A 21,154-nucleotide genomic window follows, 5' to 3' on the forward strand; every position below is an offset into this window, starting at 1 on the left:
TTTCATTGATCCTTGAATCCACTGTGACTATTTATACTAGGCACAAGATAATGATTTGAAAACTTTTGAAGTTTGCAGTGTATGAAATAGACATAGTGATTGAATCTAGTCATCATAGGACAGCAGAGCTATGTTTACATGTAAAGAAACCATTTACACAGTGGTTCTTTCTAGTTCTTATCTTTTCATAGAACCCTTTGTCTTAGATCACCTATAATAAAGTTGTATCTCTTTTTATTTTATTTTACTTAGAATAGCGAACATTTACTTTTAATTCAGATTGTGCACCATTTCTTTTACTTTATAGTCTTCAAAGACATGTTTCATGAAAAAAAAGTTTCTTACCGTCTACTGCTTAAGGTATTGATAAGGCTTTGAAGAAAATAAAATTTTTTATTTAGAGAATGAGAAAGAACAAAAGAAAACTTTTCTTCTGATTATAACAGAAGCTAATATTTTTGAGCATTTATTTGCCCATCATTCTGCATGACAGTCTCTAATCATCATAATAGTCCTTTGAGGTGTAGCTGTGGGCAGTGTCCTCCCTACATTATAGACAAGCAGATAGATTAAAGCTTTAATAAAGTGCCTTTAGCCAAGGTGTCACCAGAGTCAGTGGCAGAATCAAAAATAAATCTCAGGTCTTTCTGACTCCAAAGCACATGTTTTTAACCACTATTGTAGACACCTTGAGATATAAAGCAGGGTAGGAAGTAGGAAGGGGAAATCACCATAATCTCCAGCAACTCAGAGATGTTCACTTAGAATTTTACTATATTTTCTCTATTCTTTTCTATGCAAAATACATATACTAGTTGGGCTCAAATTGTCAAAGTTTTTTTTTTTTTTTTTAACTTTGTCATGAAAGTTTCTTCAGAAACACTTTAAAACTACAGTCCTTTATTAAAATTACCAATATTTCTGTTGCTTCTCTGGTTTTCATCTCTTTTTGTTTTAATTTTTTAAACCAAATCATAACCTTTTTGGTTTTCACTTTGATGGCCATTTCCTCGTTGATTTTTGTCATACTTAATTCACCAATTTACTGAAAATCTCTTCTAAATATTGTTCACTAAGTCTATCTCATTGCCTAAACAAGACAACAATAACAGAACTTTTACTGAGAGTTAGTGTTGTAAATCCATGAAAAGACTGCCATGTCAGTACACTCTTTTAACTGTTACACTGTATTTCACCTGTCTCCTGGCTTTTAAGATCTGAAATGTTTCATATTATTGACTAAGATTATGAAATCTCTTTGCTGGTGGTATTTAATGTACAACTTACTTAACATAGTTTAGGTATAGCTGAACTAAAAGACAAATTAATAGTGAACTGGATATCTAAGATCATTAGCAATTTCTTAGAAATCTATATTGTAGCTATGATCCCCATACTCTTTGTTTTGTAGTTTATAAAGAATATGTATAGTGCATACCTTATTTCAATTTGAAGTTTCTTGTTAACAGTTTAGTCAGAGTAGCTATTCTTAATTCAGCAGTTTTGATAAAAAAAATTATTTCCACAGATTGGTTGGCTTTTCTATAGCTGATTATAATCATTCTATTTTTAATATGTCAAGGATGTGCATAGAAAAGGCATTTCTTGCTTATTCCCTATAGGTTGTGGATATTCTTTGTATGAGCTTTCTGGTAATGTAAAGTGTTTATGTTTAAATGAATTAAAAGTAATACATTAGATTTTGAAGAACAATTAGTATTTTTTATTTATCAGCAGTATGATTCTTTTTCCCTTCATTTAGATATGAAGTAAATTTTCAAGATGGTATTGATTGTGGAGGTGCATACATTAAACTCCTAGCAGACACTGATGGTTTGAATCTGGTATGATATTTTAATGTTTAAGAAAACATTGTTAAAGTTAATAAGTATTTTTAAGGAGTAATTGACACAACTGAAATTTTCATTTTCAAATGAAGTAAAAAATAACTTTGAAAATTTTAATTCAACATGAGTTTATATAGCTTTTACAGTGTGCTTTCAAGTTTCGTACACAGCTGTTACTTGATAGCCATCAGTTTTGTAATCTTTGGCGACATAAAAAAAAAGTTTGCCATGTCTAAATAAAAAATAACATGGTGCTTACAAATGTCACTGAAAGATCAGCTTACAGTTATTTTCTTTACAAAATAATGTCATAAGTTTGTTCAGAGGAGTAAGATAATGGAGCAAAGCAGTAAAAACAAAATGACCAAAGAACCAAATAAAAAAGTTCAGGAGTTGGCAGTCTGCAAAAATTAACTAAGTTAAAAATGTTTTCATAGTGAAGCAGGTTATATTAGGACCATTTGAAGTTTGGAGACATTTCTTATAGCATCTTCCTACAGGAGGCTGTGTCAGGGTTTCCGCGTATAACAAAAGTAAGATAAATGAGACAAGACATTAATGAGATATTTGTCAGAACACGTGGCTATGAAGCAGATTAAAGGATTCATGTATTATTATTAGGATCCGGTAAAGGGGAGGCCATTTGTAGTATATGGTGAAGCTCTAGGTATTGTAAGGTGATGATCACTGAAGCTACAATGACAATGGTAAGGTCAAATGCCAAGTCTTTTTCTGAGCACTTTATCTGATTAACTCAGTTAATCCTCACAGAAACCTTATAAGGTACATACTATTATTATCTCCACCAGAGGTGATAAAACAGAGCTACAGGGAAGTTAAGAAATTTTTCTCAGAGCCGCATACAGCTGGTTTAAAGGCAATGGTAGGATTTGACTACCAAATATCTGACTTCAGATCTCCTGCTCTTAACCAATAGGCCATGCCAAATGAAGAGAAATTAGTAGTAAAACAGGGAGCATGTCTCTGTATCTGTTTTTGAGTCTGAATCTCTTCTTCACTCTGTGCTAAGGAGTGCCATTTTCTGGTGTCTTACTGATTAATAGTAATGGATAAGTAAGCATTGTAGTCTTAAGGTTAGAGTATGCTTTTCTCTGTCCTTAATTTTCTTAATAAAATATTAATAATGTAGATCTAAGTAAAGTAATTAAAGCTTACTATGATGTTGCTAGGGTGGTTCCAGCTTCTCTCCTACGTCTTCAGGATGGGAGTAGTGTGTCTGTTTTTAAAAAAATCTATTTTGAAATAGTTTGTCATATTTGACAAGTAGAAAAATTTGTCAGGTTTCCACATCCTTTACTGTCAACTGTGTCAACTAATTTTTTAGTAAATTAGCATTTAATACATTTTTATACACTCTACCCAATAAGATAGAATAGGGAAATTCACTAAATATTCTAATTCTGGACTAATCCCAACACTCATCTCTCTTTGAAGGAAAACTTCTATGATAAAACATCCTATACCATTATGTTTGGACCAGATAAATGTGGAGAAGATTATAAACTTCATTTTATCTTCAGACATAAACATCCCAAAACTGGAGTTTTTGAAGAGAAGCATGCCAAACCTCCAGATGTAGACCTTAAGAAGTTCTTTACAGACAGGAAGACTCATCTTTATACCCTTGGTATACCCTTTTAATTAATTAATTCAGAATATTTGCTGACTACCAGTGTTTTCATGGCAAGTGCTTTGGGAGAAACAAACATGGATCCTTTTGTTACGGAGCTTATCTTTTTAAGAAGATGAGACACACATACTTATAGCTCAGGTAGAAAGTAAAATGCAGTGTGAGATGAGGTATAGCTAAGAGCTCAAAAGCAATATTACTTCCAGTTTGGAAACTTGGAGAAAACCTAGTGAAGGAGACTATATTTGGCCTAGTCTTGAAGTGTAGATACAATGTGAAAGACAGGAAGGGAAAGGGATATTTTAGACACCCTGACATTAGTGGTGCTGAAAGAATAGAATACTGGAGAATAAGGTTAAAGAGGAAAGAAGCCCCTAATGTTAGACTTTGTTTACAGGCAGTTGTGGTCATTTTTGGCTCCTCCCTTGGTTGTGGCACATTTCTAAACTTTGACAGGGAAAGCATTGAGCAACCGTCTATTAACATACTTAGCTTTGCTTACATAACTAGGAGTTTGCGTAGATGTTGATGGGGAGAAACATTATATGGGATTGTTTCTCCTTTTCCCAAGAACATATGGTTATAGAGCTTTGGTCTGCTCATGATTACTTAAAATCACAGCATGTCAGAACCTAACAGGACAAATCCATCCAAGACAAAGATATTTCAATTTTCTTTCCAAAGACTGCAGTCACAGAAACATTTATTTTGTCTGCCAAGGCAGGGACCAATTTTAATGTCATCATTGATATCAAAGACCTTTTTCTGAAATAGCAAAATAGTACCGGACATTTTGGGGAACATTATAAACTGTAGAAATATAGAGATAATAATAATTAGAACAGAACAAATGAATTTTAATTAGACTTTGTTCAGGCCTGTTCAAAAGCAATTTGGTAATGTATATCAAAAGCTATAAGAAGTTTATGTCCTTTGATACCACAGTTCCACTTTCAGGAATTTATCCAAAGAGAATAATCCAGAAGAAAGAAAATTACCTGTGTATAAAAATATACTATACATTGGAAGCAACCCAAGCATTACAATAGGGGTTTTCTATACAATACAAAATGATAGCTATGAAAATGTTTAGCAACAGGAAAGAAATGCTTATAATATTAAGATGGAGAAACAAAATAAAATTCAAATTGGAGGCACATAATGATGACCACTAGACAAGTTATGCAAGCAAATAGAAAAAGACTAGAAAAAAACTAATTTTTATCAGTCACCTGATAGGTACTGTGCTCTATGCACTTTACTTAGAACCATTATATGAGGTGAGCAGTTTCTATTTTGCCTTAAGGTTAAGTAACTTGCTCTAAGAAACAAACATAATTGGTAGGACTGGAATTGAAGTTCAAGTCTGACTTCTAAACATTTGCTTTCTTACTGTACACAAAAACTTTACTGTATTAGGATTATTGAATGACTTTTTTCTTTTTAAAAAAACTTTCTGCAATAGTATTATATTTTTATAATATTATTCTGTAGTTGTTCTAAGAACCTTACAGGGTATCTTAGAAGACTTTGTAATCCAATGCCTTTAATTGTAGATTCATTTAAAATATTTAATAGTTTTCTAAATGGAAATTTTTTTTTGGCTGAAGATTTTGGACAAGGATGCCTTTTCACATGTGCATAATTGTTGTGTGCTTTATTTGTTTTATTGTAACTTTAAAAAATTTCATTTGCAAAATTTATTCAGAAAATATTCTTTTCAGGATTTCTCTTGAGAAATACCTTTTTTTTTTTAATTAGGAAGGATCTAGTACTTTTTTGCATTTAAGATCTTACTGTTAGTTCTACTTTAGTCTTAACTTTTTTCCTTTGTATAGTAATATAGTTTTATAATGTCAGCTGTAATAGAAGAGAAAATAGTGGAGAAAAAATAAAAGGGAGAAAATACCAAGTGTTCATTTACATTATTTGATTTTGTATATAACTGGCAGTATTTAATTTTGATATAAATAATTTGGTATTTAAAATTATTGTGACTGCAACCTCTGGAGATTGTTATTCTTCAGAACTATTTTTTTTAAGAAAGTGGTAGCCACTTACCTAGTTAAGTCAGAATGAGTCTGACATTTATTGACAACTCCTACTTCCTTAACTTACTGAAAGCACATGATAGGCAGCTGTTTCATCTATTGTTCTTTCCAAAGGTAGAAATTATACTGACTCCCCACCCCATGTTTACAGAAGGGAGAGAGAACTTTTATTTTGTCATTACAATGATAAGGGAGTGTTTTATAAAACTTCTGGCTTAGGGACTTTTAGAGCTAGAATTTACCTCAAAGCAAACATACTAAAGTCTGAGCTTGAATATTTTCAATCATCCTTAAGATATTTGACACTACAGTGTATGAATCATTGAATTTGAAATGCCAGTGAGCTTTATAGATTTCTAGGAAGTAATAAGAATATTAAGAAGTAATAAGTATATGTTAAATTCCTGATTTTGGTGCCTAGATTGGGGTTATGAAGGAGAATGTCCTTGTTTATAGGAATTATATGTACATTAAAACATTCAGGGATAATATGGATGAGGTTAGTAATTTACTGTCAAGAAATTCAAGAAAGAATAGTTCTTTATAGTATACTTGCAACTTAGAAAGTTTGAGATTGTTTCCAAAAAATTATTTTAAAATATTGAAAAAGATTGGGTTGTATTCAGTAACCATAAAAGAGTTAAGCTGACTGGTCATGTGAGTCCTAAACTGAGGTATTGAGTATTTTTTATTTGAGAAGTAATGAAGCATTTTATTAAATTATTATTATTATTACTTAAAACTTCACATTTGATTTTAGAAAGCATTATATCTAGTGATTTCAGCACATTTTGACTTAATACATTGATAATTTCTCTATTCTGGTTACAAGAAAATTTTACCCATGAAGTTTAAGGTAGTTTGATTATTTAGAAGATTATCTTTAAAATGCCTATCAATATGATAAGGGTAATATGTTTAAATTGGTCTTTAGTGATAAATCCAGATGACACATTTGAAGTATTAATTGATCAGACAGTTGTAAACAAAGGAAGCCTGTTAGAGGATGTGGTTCCTCCTATCAATCCTCCCAAAGAAATTGAAGATCCCAGTGATAAGAAACCTGATGACTGGGATGAAAGAGTGAAAATCCCTGATCCTTCTGCTGTCAAACCAGAAGATTGGTAAGCAGAAAATTTAGTAGCAAAACATTATTCTGCATTAAGTAATGAAATGTAACATATAAGTAAAATTTACAACCATGGAACTTATTCTTTCAAACATCAAAACTACTTATTTTGACTATTTGGGGTGTAATACTTCTCTAAAATGGATTTTGTACTTCCCTGCTTTTTAATTGTCTTAATTTTCTTTTAAATCAGTATTTTAGTTTTGTTGCCTTCAGTAAAGTATTTTTATTTTGTATGTTTTCAGTGTTGTGGGGGAAAAATTCCATGAATCTACAACGCCAGTACTTTAATTCCTAGTTTGATCTTTATCATGTCTGTATGTGCATACTTAAACACAGTTGCAGTCTTTTCAGTTATTGATTAGCTGGATTACAATAGCAATATCCTCTCAGCATCTTTTAAAACTCTGTAGGAGTCACTCATACCAGCTTGCTTACTCATACATTTTTCACTAGCTCAGTACTTGTGTGCTTTCCATTCTACAGGATTATGAATATTTTCCTTAAAATAAATGTATTCAGTTCCTGAGTTCCCATAGTTTAAGTTCAGATGATTGGAATTACCTTTGTATATCTCCATTTACTGAGGTATTCTTTGTCCTTCAAATATGTTTTGTAATTTCTCCATAAAGACCTTGTTACCTGTATTCCTAAGAACCTTTTTATTTTAACCTGCTGATTGGGTAACTCTTAATTATGGTTTTGCTAAGTAGGTTATCTGTCTTTACATATTTAACCCACCCCTATTAGTTACCTAATGCGGTGTAACAAATTACCAAAAACTTAGCAGCTGAAGACAACAAATAAGAACTCAGTTCCTGAGAGGCAGGAATCTGGGAGTGGCTAGCTCACTTGTTCTAGCTCAGGCTCTCCTGAGGTTACAGTCACGCTGCCGTAAGAGCTGCGTGCCTCGGAAGGTTTGACTTGGGTGGCTGGAGGATCCGCTTCCCACTGGCTTTTGTGGCTGTTGTCAAGAAATTTCAATTCCCTGCCACCTGGATCTCTTCTTAGGTCTGCTCATGACAAGGCAGATGGCTCCCCCAGAAGGACTTACCCAAGAGGGAGAGAGAGAGCACAACCACAGAAATTGCATGGCCTTTTATAACCTATTTAGAAGTGACATGCCATCACTTCAGCTGTGTTCTGTTTGTCACACAGACCAACCCTGGTACAGTTGGGAGGGGACTAAACAAAAGTATATGTGCTAAGTATGAGTAAAAAATGTTATGTGTGGGTTCTGACCGGCAGAAGTCCCACCAAGACGGAATGAATTGCTGGAGACTCTGGAAAGTCAAGAGAGCTAGAGGGACTCAGGGACCAACTCCACAAGCCTCTCAAATGCTCTCACATTTATTGTGTACAATCAAAGGAAAAATCACTAACAGTTGTGTGATGGAATGCAGGAATTTAGGGAAAGACAGGATGGGATAAAGATTGTAGAATCCACAATGAGTACAAAGGCTTAATTTATCTTCAGGGAAGTCATGGGGAGAGGGGAACAAGATACATTCTTTAGATATGTGAATTACAAAGCAGACCACCAGACCAGCCAGTTCCTTGTTTTGGGGATAACAGACGATTTAAACAGCAAGCACGCCCAGCATTTATAGCTGAGGGCCTGGGCCTTTGCTTTCCTAAGGGCAGAGTGCTATCTAAAACCTCAACTATACACACAAGGCATCATTGTCTCTACTTTTTAAGGCCAGGAGACAGGAGTGTGGAGGCATAGGTGCCTGCTAGTAAAGCAGTTACTAAGCACATTTGTTCTTCTTAAGGTGACAAGCGGCTGGAGTCTGTTACAATTTGTTAACCCAACCATGGGCTCCCACGGTGTTATGTTCTTAGTTAGCTAAGAGGGTTTTTTTTGTGTGTGTCTGTGTGTGATTGGGTGTTGGATTTTGTAAATAGCTTTTTTTGCATTTTGAGATAACCGTTGGGTTTTCTCCTTTATTTTCTTGGTGTAGTGGATGGACTACACTGATTTTCTAATGTTGGACTAACCTTGCAATCCACTTGGTCAACAAGTATTGTCCTTTTTATATTTGCTAAGTTCTGATTGCATGTTTTTTCTGTCAGATTTATTGAAGTATAATTTTTGTACAGTTAAATCCATCTATTTTAGATATACAGTTCTGTGAATTTTGACAGATATGTACAGTGATGTAACTACTACTACAATCATGATATAGAATATTTCCATCAGTCCAAAAAGGTCTCTCATATCCTTTTGTCATCAATTCCCTCCTTCCACCCTCATCTGGAAACTACTGATGTGATTTCTGTCCCTTATAGCTTTGCCTTTTCAAAAATACCGTATAAAATGGAATCTTACGGTATAGCTTTTGTTTTTGCTTTCTTTCACTCAGAATAATGCTTTCTGAGATTTATCCATTTTTATTTTGCTTGTGTCAGCAATTAGTTTTGTTTTATTGCTGAGTGGTGTTCCATTGTAGGAATGTATCATAATTTGTTTATCCATTCACATGTTGATGGAAGTTTTAGTTGTTTCCAGTTTGGGGCAATTATGAATAGAGCTGTTACAAACATTTGTGGACAAGGCTTATGGGGACATAATTTTTCCTTTTTCTTAGGTAAATGCCTAGGAGTGCGATTGTATAGTAAGTGTGTTTAAATTTATAAGAAACTGCCAAACCTTACCAAAGGGCTGAATGATTTTGCATTCCTACCGTTATATCAGTTCCACATGTTATACAGTAACAGCATTATCTGTTTTTTTAATTGGGATATAATTGACATAGAACATTGTATTAGTTTATTGTGTAATGTAATGATTTGATATATGTAGTTATTGCAAAATGATCACTACCATAAATTTAGTTAACATCCATCACTTCACATAGTTACAGGTTTTTTCTTGTGATAAGAACTTGCAAGGTCCACCCTTTTAGCAACTTTCAAATATGCAGTACAGTATTGTGAACTGCAGTCACCATGCTGTGCGTTATATCCCCTGGACTTACTTACCTTATAACCGGAAGTTTGTACCTTTTGACCTTTTGGTATTATCTGTTTCTGTTTTTCTTTGGCTATTCTAAAAGGTTTATAATGGTATCTAGTTGTAGTTTTGATTTGCATTTTCCTAATGACTAATCACTAATTTCCTTGATTTTCATTTACTTGCCACTCATATCACTTTCTTTGGAGAAATGTCTTTTCAATTTTTTTGGCCCATGTTTTAATTGGGTTATTTTTTATATTGAGTTATGAATGTTATTCTAGATACAGGTATTGTATTAGTTATCAAATTTGTGTAACAAATTACCCCAAAATTTAGCGGCTTAAAACCACATTTATTATCTCAAAGTTTCCGTGATTCAGCATTCTGAGTGCAGCTTGGCTGAGTCTTCTGGCTCTGGGTCTCTTAGGCTTCAATTAAGATGTCAGCTGGGACTGTAGTCATCTAAGGGCTCAAGTGGGAATGGATCCATTTTCAACCTCACTCAAGTGGGTGCTGGTAAGATTCAGTCTCACAAGAAACTGAATTGTTGTTGGACTGAGGGCCTCAATTCTTTGCTAGATGTTGGTCAGAGTCATCCCTTGGTTCCTTGCAATCTAGCCCTCTCCATGGAGTATCTCACAATATGGTAGCTGTCTTCAAAGGAAGCAAAGGGAGGGGAAGGGAGGGAGAAGAGAGTGCGAAGAAGATAGAAGTGACAATCTATACTGGATCAACACTGTCCTCCCAAAATCCATGCCTACCCATACCTGTAATTGTGACTTTATTGGGAATTAGGATTTTTGCAGATGTAATCAAGTTAAGATGACGTAAGACTGGATTAGGGTAGGCCCTAAATCCAAAATAACTAGTGTCCTTTTAAGAAGAGGGAAATTTGGACACAAACATATAGGAAGAACACCATGTGACAGCTGAGGCAGAAATTGCAGTGATGCATCTACAAGCTAGGGAATGCCAAAGGTTGTCAGCAGCCACCAGAAGTAAAGAAGCAGCAAGGAAAGATCCTGCCCTAAAACTTTTAGAGAGAGCCTGTCCCTGCCAAAAACTTTGATTTCTGATTTCTAGTCTCCAGAATTGTGAGATAATAAAATTCTGTCATTTTAGATCACCCATATTGTGGTATTTTGTCACAGCAGCCAAGGGAAACTAATATATAATCTTTTATAACTTACTCTTGAAAGTAACATCCCATTACTAATTTCTGTTCATTAAATAGCAAGTTATTAGGTCACACTCACTCTTAAGGAGAGGGGATTACACGTGGGCGCATGGGTACCAGGAAGCAGGATCATTGGAAACCATTTCAGAAGCTGCTTACCTCAGTCCAAGATGACTACAGTACTGGCCAGTGCCTTGATTGCAACCTGCCAGAGTCCCTGAGCAGAGGACCCAGAGCGGTAACCAGATTTTGCAATACAGAAACTGCGATAGTAAATGTTACTTTTTAAGCCCCTAAGTTTTGGAGTGATTTGTTATGCAGCAATAGTCAGTAAATACAGATACGCAGTATGCAGGTACTTCATCTCGCTCTGTTACTTGTCTTAATTTTCTTAATAGAGGAAGTTTTAAATTTTTATGAAGTCTAGTTTGTCAGTGTTTGTCTTTGATGTTTTATGCTTTTATGCATCTTACTAAGAAGTCTTCCTAAATGTGACAAAGATTTTTTTTTTGTTTTCTAGAGAAATAATTTTGACTAAAGCTCTGTTCTGAGTTGTTATATGTAGTGTGAGGTATAAATCAAGATTAATTTTAAAAATATGAATGTCTAATTGTTCCAACATCTCTTATTATCTATTTAATGTCTGTGATTGTCTGTATTGATGTCTTTCATTTCTGATGTGGTAGTGTTTTTTCTTGAATTGCTTAGCTAAAGGTTTATCAATTTTATTGATCTTTTTGGAGAACCCCTCTATTGGCCTTTTTGTGTTTCGTTATTTCCTTCTTCTTCTTACTGTGGACTTAATTTACTTCTGTTTTCTGCCTTATTAAGGTGGTAAATCATTTCTGATTGAAGCAGCTGTAAATTTTCTCTAAGCATTGCTTTAACTATACTATATAAATATATGTTATTTATGAGAACATTGAGTTCATACTGTTTTCCAATTTCCTTAGTGATTTCCTCTTTGATTCATGTATTTTTAAATATATTGCTTTGTCAGTTATTTATGGATTTTCCAGATACGATTTTCATTTTGACTCCCAATATAATTCTGTTGTGGTCAGAAAACATTCACAAATGTCAGTTACATCAGATTGCTTGAAAAGCTTTTATATTCTTAATGATTTTCAGTCTATTCTCTTACTGAGAGAAGAGAATTAAAATCCTCAACTATGTGGATTTGTCTTTATCTCCTTTGAGTTCTGTTAGTTTTTGTTTCATGTGTTTTGAAGATCTATTACTGGATCAATTCAAAGTATTTCATGACCTCTTGAAGACTGACCTTTTTATTATTATAAAATATCCTTCTGTTACAAACTCTCATACTGCTCTGTCTTGAAGTCTACTTGGTCTCATATTAAATCAGCACTCTCATTTTCTTTTAAACCTTGTTTCCATTGAACAGTATTTTGCATTGTTTACCAGTAACCTATATATATGCCTTTATTTTTCAAGTGATTTTCTTGTAGGCAACTGCATTTGGGTCTTGCTTTTTAATTGGAGTGTTTTAAACCATCTGCATTTAATGTACTTACTGATATGGTTGGTTGTAAACCTACCATCTCATTACTTGTTTTTTGTTTGTCCTATATATTCTGTGGTCTTCTATAAATTTTTTTCCTTTTTTTATATTGAGTTATTTTATTTTATTTGAGTCTTCTATTTTTTCTTCTCTATTGGTTTATTGGCTTTTCTTCTGTGGTTTGTTATTTTAGTGGTTGCTCTTGGGTTTACAATATACATCTTAAACTTATTTCAATCTACTCTCAAATCATTATGCCACTTTATGTCTATGTTAATAGTATGAGTCTTATGTTTTCTCCCTTCCATCCTTTGTGCTGTTATCATGCACAGTAAATATATATGAAGACCACACATATTTATTCTTCAGTATCTTTTAATCTGAAAGTTATGAGGGGAAAAGTCCTTTTATTTACCCACATATGTATCATTTCTGGTACTCTCCTTTTGTGTAGGTAGAAATTCCTATCTGTTACTTTCTTTCTGCCTGATAAACTTGTCTTAACATATTGTAGTGCATGTCTGCTGTCATTGCATTCTCTCAACTTATTTTTCTGAAAATTTCTTTATTTTGCCTTCATTTCTGAAGGATTTTTCACCATGGGAAATAGATTGATAGTTATTTTGCAATAGCCAATCCTTGTCACGAGGCTCACACTGATTCCGATGAGAAGTCATTTGTTATTCTCATCCGTATTCTCCTTTACCTGATATGTCATTTTATCTCTTTGGTTTTAAGATTTATTTTTATTATTACTAGTTTCACCAGTTTGATTTTGTTGTGCCTTGGTGTCATTTTGTGTGTGTGTGTGTTTGTCTTGCTTTGGGTTCTTTTAGTTTTTTGGAATATGGTTTTATAGTTTGTATTGATGGGTAATATTTGACCATTATTTCATTAAATATTTATATAAGCCTCCCCATCCCTTTTTTGGACGCACCTTAAATGTATGTTAGGCTGCTTAACATTTGTGCTGCAAGTCACTGAGGTTGTATTTATTTTTTAAACCAGTTTTTCTCTGTGCTTATTTTGGGAAGTGTCTGTTTGTATTTCTTCAAATTTTTCTTGTTTGTAAACATTGGGATTACCACCTATTCAGAACATAGACTGTTGCTCCTGGATAACCAGAAGTGTTAACTTGTTAACTCTTGTAGATGAAGAGGGGTAATGATTAGCAATGAAAATGTCTTTGCCTTCAGGAAAATAATATAATATGAAAGTAACTTGTGCTAGGAATAATAATACTTTTTTTAAAAATTAATAAACCACTTATTAATGCAGCATTTCCATGAATTCATACTATCAGAAAAGGTAGGATGCAGTCCCTCCATATGGGCTTTCTAACATTGCTTCGTATTTGTTTGCCCATAAAGGGTAAGGCTGGGAAATAAGTTTGTCCTTGAATGAGAGAAACTGCATAACAACCTCAGTCTGGTTGGTGATATGTGTCAGAATTTATTTTCTGAAGTGCTGAAAGAAATGTGCCTTTAAATTTTAAACTCTACTTACTTTGAGCCCTCAGAGACTTTAAGATAACATTGATATCAGGCAAATACAAGTCTTTATATATAAAGAGTTGATTATTTCAGTTTGTTACTCAGTCTTTACATATAGAGTTGATTATTTCAGTTTGGTATTCAACTTTTGTTTGGAACATCATGATGTAAATTGTTGTTTAAAATTTCCGCTTTTCTATAAAGATGAAAATTATATTAGTAATTCCATTTTGTACTTACTATGACTATGTTTATATACTTCAGAATTTACTAAGTATTATTTTTAAATGAAAATATGAAAAATTACTAGAATTAAATATGGAGAGTTTTTAAAAAATAACTTTGGAGTAGGGAAGACCTTTCCAAATATGACAAAATTGAAGAACCACAAAGAAAAATATTAATACATTCCAAATACATGAAAATACGTTTTTTTATATAGCAAAAAACCCCACCATAAACTACATAAAAAATACATGAGAAACTCGAAAAAAAATTTCGATTCATGTAGCTGACCACTAATTTCTTACTGATTTCTAATATATTCCAGGATATTAATTATAGCATTATTTGTAATAGTAAGATTTTAAACACTAAATGTCCTCAAGAATAGATACATTAAATAAATTATGGTATATTCACAAAATAGAAAACTATGCAACTGTTAAGAAGAATGAAGTAGATTTATATTTTTATAAAATAGAGTGCCTAGATCAGTGTTGACACGTAGTAGGCATCCCATGTATGTTTGTTGAAGATTGAGTTTTTAAATAAACGAAAGCAAGATCTAACATACTCTGTATAGAATGCTATCATTTATGTAAATTGTATAAATCATTTTTGTAAAAAAAAATATACATACACATAAGTGCTTGTATGAATAGAGCATAACAGGAAATTTATACAAAAAAGTGTATAGCAGAAGATTTAGGTAGATGAGAGGTGGTGGAGGTAGTAGGCACAAAGACAGAAGGGTCAGAAATATGTTTTGGTACCTTCTGAATTTTGTAATGTGCATTTTTAAACAGTTCAAATAATTAATAATTAGCATGGAATATTGTATTTATAGGGATGAAAGTGAACCTGCCCAAATAGAAGATTCAAGTGTTGTTAAACCTGATGGCTGGCTTGATGATGAACCAAAATTTATTCCAGATCCTAATGCTGAAAAACCTGAGGATTGGTAAGCATTCTTCATATTCAAATGTCAATTTCATGTTTCTTACTTGCTTTTTTGTTCCTAGTTTACATGACTGACAGGAGAGACTTGAGGTTACTATATTTGCTTTGTTCTAATATCCTAAGGAATGAAGACATGGATGGAGAATGGGAAGCACCTCGTATTTCTAATCCAGCCTGTCGGATTGGGTGTGGTGAGTGGCACCCTCCCATGATAGATAACCCAAAATACAAAGGAATATGGAGACCTCCAATGATAGATAACCCAAACTACCAGGTAGTAACCACTTGTTCCAATCCCACAGTAAAGTTTAAAATGTTGTGCTATTTGTATTACATGTCTAGTTATTGGTAATGTTATATTAACTTTTAGGAATTTGATTTGTAATAGTGTGCCTTAGCTATCTTAAGACATCAAAGAAAAGAGACTTCAATTAATTTATATTTAAAAAGTAAAAGTAAAAAAAAAAAGTAAAGTATTCTTTATTTAATTTTCTGGTGGAATAAAATGAAGAACTAAAGATCAGTCACTTTATACTATATTTTTCCCTAGTAATCAACTGATGATCACTTTGGAATCAATTTTATTTTAGAATTAAATATAAGAAATGAGTTCTGATCAAGAGAACTCATATTATACATTTTAGTAATTAAAATCTGTGCTTAATGTGCTCCTTACTTTCTGGTGTTATTAAAATTGTTTTTTTCCTAATATAAATGAGATATTTCTTCAGTATACCTAGTTTTGGGGGTAGAAATCCTTACATTATCCATTTAACCCTGTAGATTTATCTAATTAGTCATTGACATTTTCTAACATTTATTTTATATGTACAGTTGTATATTCTAATGGCTCATTGTAGTTCTTCTTCATAGCATTTATCACAAAATGCTTATTTTAGTAACTTTTTTGTTTAACATCTGTCTCTGTCTTTAGACTTTAAACACCATAATGCAGGGACCATGTTTGCCTTGATTATCACTGTATTCTAGCATCTGGCATAGTGCTTAGCACAGAATAGATATATATGATGGCAGAATGAATCAGTGAGTGATCCTATCGTCCAGTTTGATTTGGTTAAATTTAATCACGTAAGATCTAATGGAACTTATGTGTTAAATAATTGTTTTGAGATTCAACTATGATTGACTATTGATGCCTATCATGGATATATGTTAAAAGGCACAGTTCCATATAGTGATCTCTCTGGTTTGAACAGTTTTAATGACATCTTGCCTTCAATATCTTTACTAAATGTGAAAAAAAATTATCTGAAATAGTGTCACTTGTGAAATTTCTGAAGCTTCTGTGTGTGTTGGATTTTCACTCTGCCTCTTTTTTTTCCCCCAGAGTTTAAAGTCAGTGTTATTCATAGGGAACATCATGTACAGGATAGGAAGAAACAAGATTTTACTTCCAGTGAATTCGTAATAAATTAATTATGAGTTTAAGTTTTCTTTTTTCCCAGTTAGTGTTGCTAATTTCATTCAACAGCAGCTCTTCTTGAGGAACATTTATAATGAAATTATTTTATTTGAAAATATCTTTAAATTATTTTTTCTTCCAGGGTGTCTGGAGTCCTCGAAAAATTCCTAATCCAGATTATTTTGAAGATGATCATCCATTTCTTCTGACTTCTTTCTGTGCTCTTGGTTTAGAGCTTTGGTCTATGACCTCTGATATCTACTTTGATAATTTTATTATCTGTTCAGAAAAGGAAGTAGCAGATCGCTGGGCTGCAGATGGTTGGGGAGTGAAAATAATGGCAGAAAATGCTAATGAGGTATAGTATTCACCGTATAATAACAATAGGACTTGGTCCTGGTTATAGGTTATACAAATGGCCTTAAAGGTAAATAAATGTGCAATAATTACTAAATGCTAAAGAAACATATTTAAATAAATTTATGTAGGCAGAATATTTAGCTTTACCAAATTATGATATAACTTCATTATAAACTAGGTAATGAATGTAAGTCTTTGTTTCATTTATTAAAATATGATAGCATAATGGGATTTAATGCCTTTTGGTGTTTATAGAAATGAGACTCCTTAGTATCTTTGTCACCTTGTCAATTCAAGGCCTAAGTGAGAACAGTAACCTAAATATTCTTTATTCATTTTAACTACTTTTCACTTAGAGGAGTGCAGAAACTTTTTAAATTTAATATTATTTAATTATGCTCTAGTTTCAAATTTTAACACTACTTAGAAAAGATTAAGCTAAATATTTCTACACAATGCACCTTGGAGAATATAACTTTAAAACTCATTACTATAAAGAAAAATTCATACCTTATATTTGGTTTCTTTGGATATTAGCAAAAACCATCAAAAGAGTAAGTAAAGGTAAGGGAATTCTAATTTAACTAAAAGATTTAATGATTTTAGTTTTATTTTAATAAGAGAAACAGTTTCCTTCCTGAAGGTTGTGTACAAAATTTGTTAACAAGAAAATGAAAACACAGTAATTCTCAGGTTGATTTTTTTAAAGTAAGTCCTTTAAAGTGCAGAATGAGTTATCAGAGAGTTGTATAGTTCTAAATGAACCAGATAAAACATCCATAAAGAGTAGTTCTATTGTGAACCTTACCAAAAAAGAGAATTGTCCTAATTCTTGCTGGTAGGTTAGCAATATCCACCTATGTAGTATAACATACCTCCTACTATAAAGTGTCAAGCAGTGATGCATGCAAATAATTAAAGATTGTTTAAAATTTATGAAGTATAAGACAGGAAAATATTTTTAGCTTACAAATTCATGACTGCTTAATATAAAACATCTAGGTGAAATTCTTGTTTTTGTAAGTTGTATTTCTGATTGAAGGTTTATAAAATCTGAATTGCATTTTTGTGCTTGTTTCTTCTTTAGCCTACCGTGTTTAAACAGTTGATGGCAGCTACTGAAGATCGCCCATGGCTTTGGCTCATTTATCTTGTGACAGCAGGGCTTCCGGTGGCATTAATTACTTTATTTTGTTGGCCAAGAAAAGTAAAGGTAAAGAAAATGAATTTCCTTCAACATTAAAAAAAAAAATGTCTTAGTGTTTAGGAGTTCTGTGAATAGAGCAGGTAGTTCTTAAAAGTAATAAATTGCCTGTAAGCTTTTACTGATAGTTCACTGTATATGGTATCAGTTATTGCAAAAACTTTTTTAGTAGTGCTTTGCTTTTAGTAAGAATAGCTTGTGTTAAATTGCCATAGAAAAAATATGAAGATGCGGAGTTCAAAAAAACTGACATATGTAAACAACAAACAAAGGGAGCACTAGAGCAAGAAGTGAAGGAAGAGAAAGCAGCCCTGGAGAAACCAGTAGACTTGGAAGAGGAAAAAAAGGAAAGTGATGGTGAAATTCTTGAAAAAGGTAAGATGATGATGGTGATTTATAATGGCTACCCTGGGCAAAGCTCATTAAAAATAGTAGATTGTCTGGTAAACCCTAGTCGTCACACTTGTTTATTGTCATATTTATACCATCGGAATCCCCAAGAATGCGTGACTATGGCAAAGAGGATCCTTGCCTGGATTGGTCCTGAGCAGGCATCCTACATATGATTTTTGTCTTCTAAGGAGAAAGAATTGTAAAAATTATTCAGTTGCTTCAGAGCCTAGCAACTATGAATCTCATATGACATAGCTTTTTGCAAAGATTTTTCTTGCCTCCAAGAATGTAGTTTAGGTGGGAGGTGCAGACTAGACCATGGCTTCTGTAGAGGAGTGATCAGTTTAAGGAAGGTGATTGCAACAGAGTCCACACCAAGTCTTCCAACTGCTGTTGTTTATCAGATAGTTTATCATATTGAACAAATAGTACTGTCTTTTGAAAGGATTGCTGAATCATGTCTGCTTCCCATCTTCTATTAAATTCCAGAAGATGTTAAAACTGAAGAACTGAGGCTTTTTGGTGACTCCATTGAGACCTCCTTATACACATTTAGGTAGCAGTAAAACTATTGATGTTTGCTAGATATCACAAGCCAAGTTCCAGATTCAGCCCTTTAAAACTTAAATTATATCTTGAGCACTATTTTTAACTCAATAGTTGATGAAACAATTGACTTAGAAAAAATACTGATTCACAACACACACATACATATTTACATATATATGTGTATACATATACACATACACATACGTATATATATTCTTTGGTTTTCATTCTGCATACAGATTGAATGCCTTAAAAATTTCTAAATCTGTCCCTTTCCTCAGATATGATTTGTTTATAAAATGTGGTTAAATAGTGAGTATTTGTATTTCATTTAAAAACATTTCTAATGGAAATTGCTTTTAAATATTGGAATTTAAATGCATCCCCTGACTTTTATGTAATACTTTTCAGTAGCAAAATGCTAATTCATCAAGTCTTTGCCTTTAATAAAAATCTGTGTTCTAGAAGAGGAAGGTGAACCTGAGGAAAAGAGTGACGAAGAAATTGAAATCATAGAAGGACGAGAAGAAGGTAATAAATCAAATAAGTCTGGATCAGAGGATGAGGTAAGCCACTCTTTAACAGAAAATAAACTAGTTTTCTATGTATGATTGTTAATCCATAAAAAATTATTTCAATAAAAGCAGCAATCTGGTTTGTGACGAATTTTTTGCTGTATTTCTCCCAGCTTTCTTTAGAGTGCCCATATTGTTTTAAAATGTATCAATAAGGAAAGCATGAAAATACTATGTTATATCATCTTAATGCCTGATGAAACAGTGTAAAGTAAGTTTACACTATAGTTTACAAAATATAAAGAGATCTGTGTCTGTGAAAAAATTATGATTATCATTAAAGTGTTGTGTTGAAAGGTATAATAAGCAGACCATCTGAATTTTTAAGGTAATTCTGTTTATTACAAGACAATTTTATTTATAACCATTGTGAAAACATTCTCATTGTCTCAGTAACTTACTTTCAAAAGATTTCATTCATTGGGTAGTTGAGTACTATCTACCTGATAATGGTGTTTTTCTCAAATCTTTAGTAAACTAGTTTTCCCATTAACTTGGTATGTCTGCCCCTTTTTCCATTCTGAGGTATAGTAGGACTTTCTACAGTGCCTCTTTTTTAAGTTGGATATTATGGAATCAGAAACTATTCAGGATATAATTCAGAACCAGAGCTTCCTTTTTTTTACCCAGAATATACCCACAAAAGCCCATTTTCTCTACCCTTCTAGCCCTGTAAGTACTTTATAATCTTACTCTCAGAAGTCACCATCCTCACCACTCTCATAGCTTAGAGTTAGGTAGGGTAAAGATACCCTGGCTTGATGCATGTGATAAAATAAATTTTCTATTTTGTCTGTTTGAAGAAATCTCCCAAATAAACTTGTTTTATTATTATTGTTCAATTGTTTTCTAAAGTTTATGCAGTACATATACCTGGTTACTGGTTCTAAGTGCCTTGTGAGATATTTAAATGTGTTTTGTGGATCATTATCTAGTATGAATATCTTTATTTAGAGGGAGTTGGGTGAAGATAATTTTTTCCAGAACAGAGTTTTAAATAGTCATTGTTTCCTGCTGTCACTGTCTTAATAATAATACTTGGAATCATTCATTGAATGTATACTCTAGTTATATTTTGCTTTATAAAATATTTTGTGTATCTTTAAAAATGTCTTAATTCCATCATTTAGTCTTATGTTTTTTAGTCTTTTAGTCTTACATGCTTGTTAGTGACCTAAAATAAATCCATTTTTATATAATATATAATTATAACTATCTTGTATAATACCTTCATTATTTAATTTTGTTACACAAGTTTTTAATTTATGTCAAAATGATTATTCAAGAAAGATAAGAATTAAAGGAAAGAAAAACCCCAAACCATAAATTTGATGTTCCCTTTTCTTCTCTCCTAATTTTTCTCAAAGCACTACATGCCAGAAATTCTGAAAAAGTCCCGGTAAAACCAGCTCAGCAATTTATTACTTACAGAAACATTGTAATGTATAGTTAACGCTTAATATCCCACAATGAAAATATCATGTAACCTTTAATTAACTATGAGATTAGATTAAGTTCTAAATCATAAAATCATGAATTGAGTTGTTAGCATTATTCCTTGTCAGATGCATATTTGACAAGCAGAGTTACTCTAAAAATGTAATAAAACCCAAAGATGAACAAATTGAAACATATCAAT

At 32.5% G+C, this 21,154-nt stretch overlaps 1 protein-coding gene across 2 annotated transcripts in view; it reads left to right on the top strand.

Annotated features, from left to right (window-relative positions):
* Window positions 1-21,154, top strand: part of CLGN (calmegin) — a 41,684-nt gene that overhangs the window by 18,373 nt on the left and 2,157 nt on the right. For both annotated transcript variants that reach the window (XM_074378276.1, XM_074378265.1), the window contains 9 exons: window positions 1,763-1,844; window positions 3,303-3,495; window positions 6,484-6,673; window positions 14,899-15,012; window positions 15,135-15,285; window positions 16,577-16,792; window positions 17,882-18,007; window positions 18,214-18,373; window positions 19,406-19,506. In XM_074378276.1, coding sequence (XP_074234377.1) covers window positions 1,763-1,844; window positions 3,303-3,495; window positions 6,484-6,673; window positions 14,899-15,012; window positions 15,135-15,285; window positions 16,577-16,792; window positions 17,882-18,007; window positions 18,214-18,373; window positions 19,406-19,506 — 1,333 coding nt within the window. The remainder of the gene's footprint in view (window positions 1-1,762; window positions 1,845-3,302; window positions 3,496-6,483; window positions 6,674-14,898; window positions 15,013-15,134; window positions 15,286-16,576; window positions 16,793-17,881; window positions 18,008-18,213; window positions 18,374-19,405; window positions 19,507-21,154) is intronic.

Source organism: Camelus bactrianus, chromosome 2, assembly GCF_048773025.1.
Source record: "Camelus bactrianus isolate YW-2024 breed Bactrian camel chromosome 2, ASM4877302v1, whole genome shotgun sequence".
Taxonomy (NCBI): Eukaryota; Metazoa; Chordata; class Mammalia; order Artiodactyla; family Camelidae; genus Camelus; species Camelus bactrianus.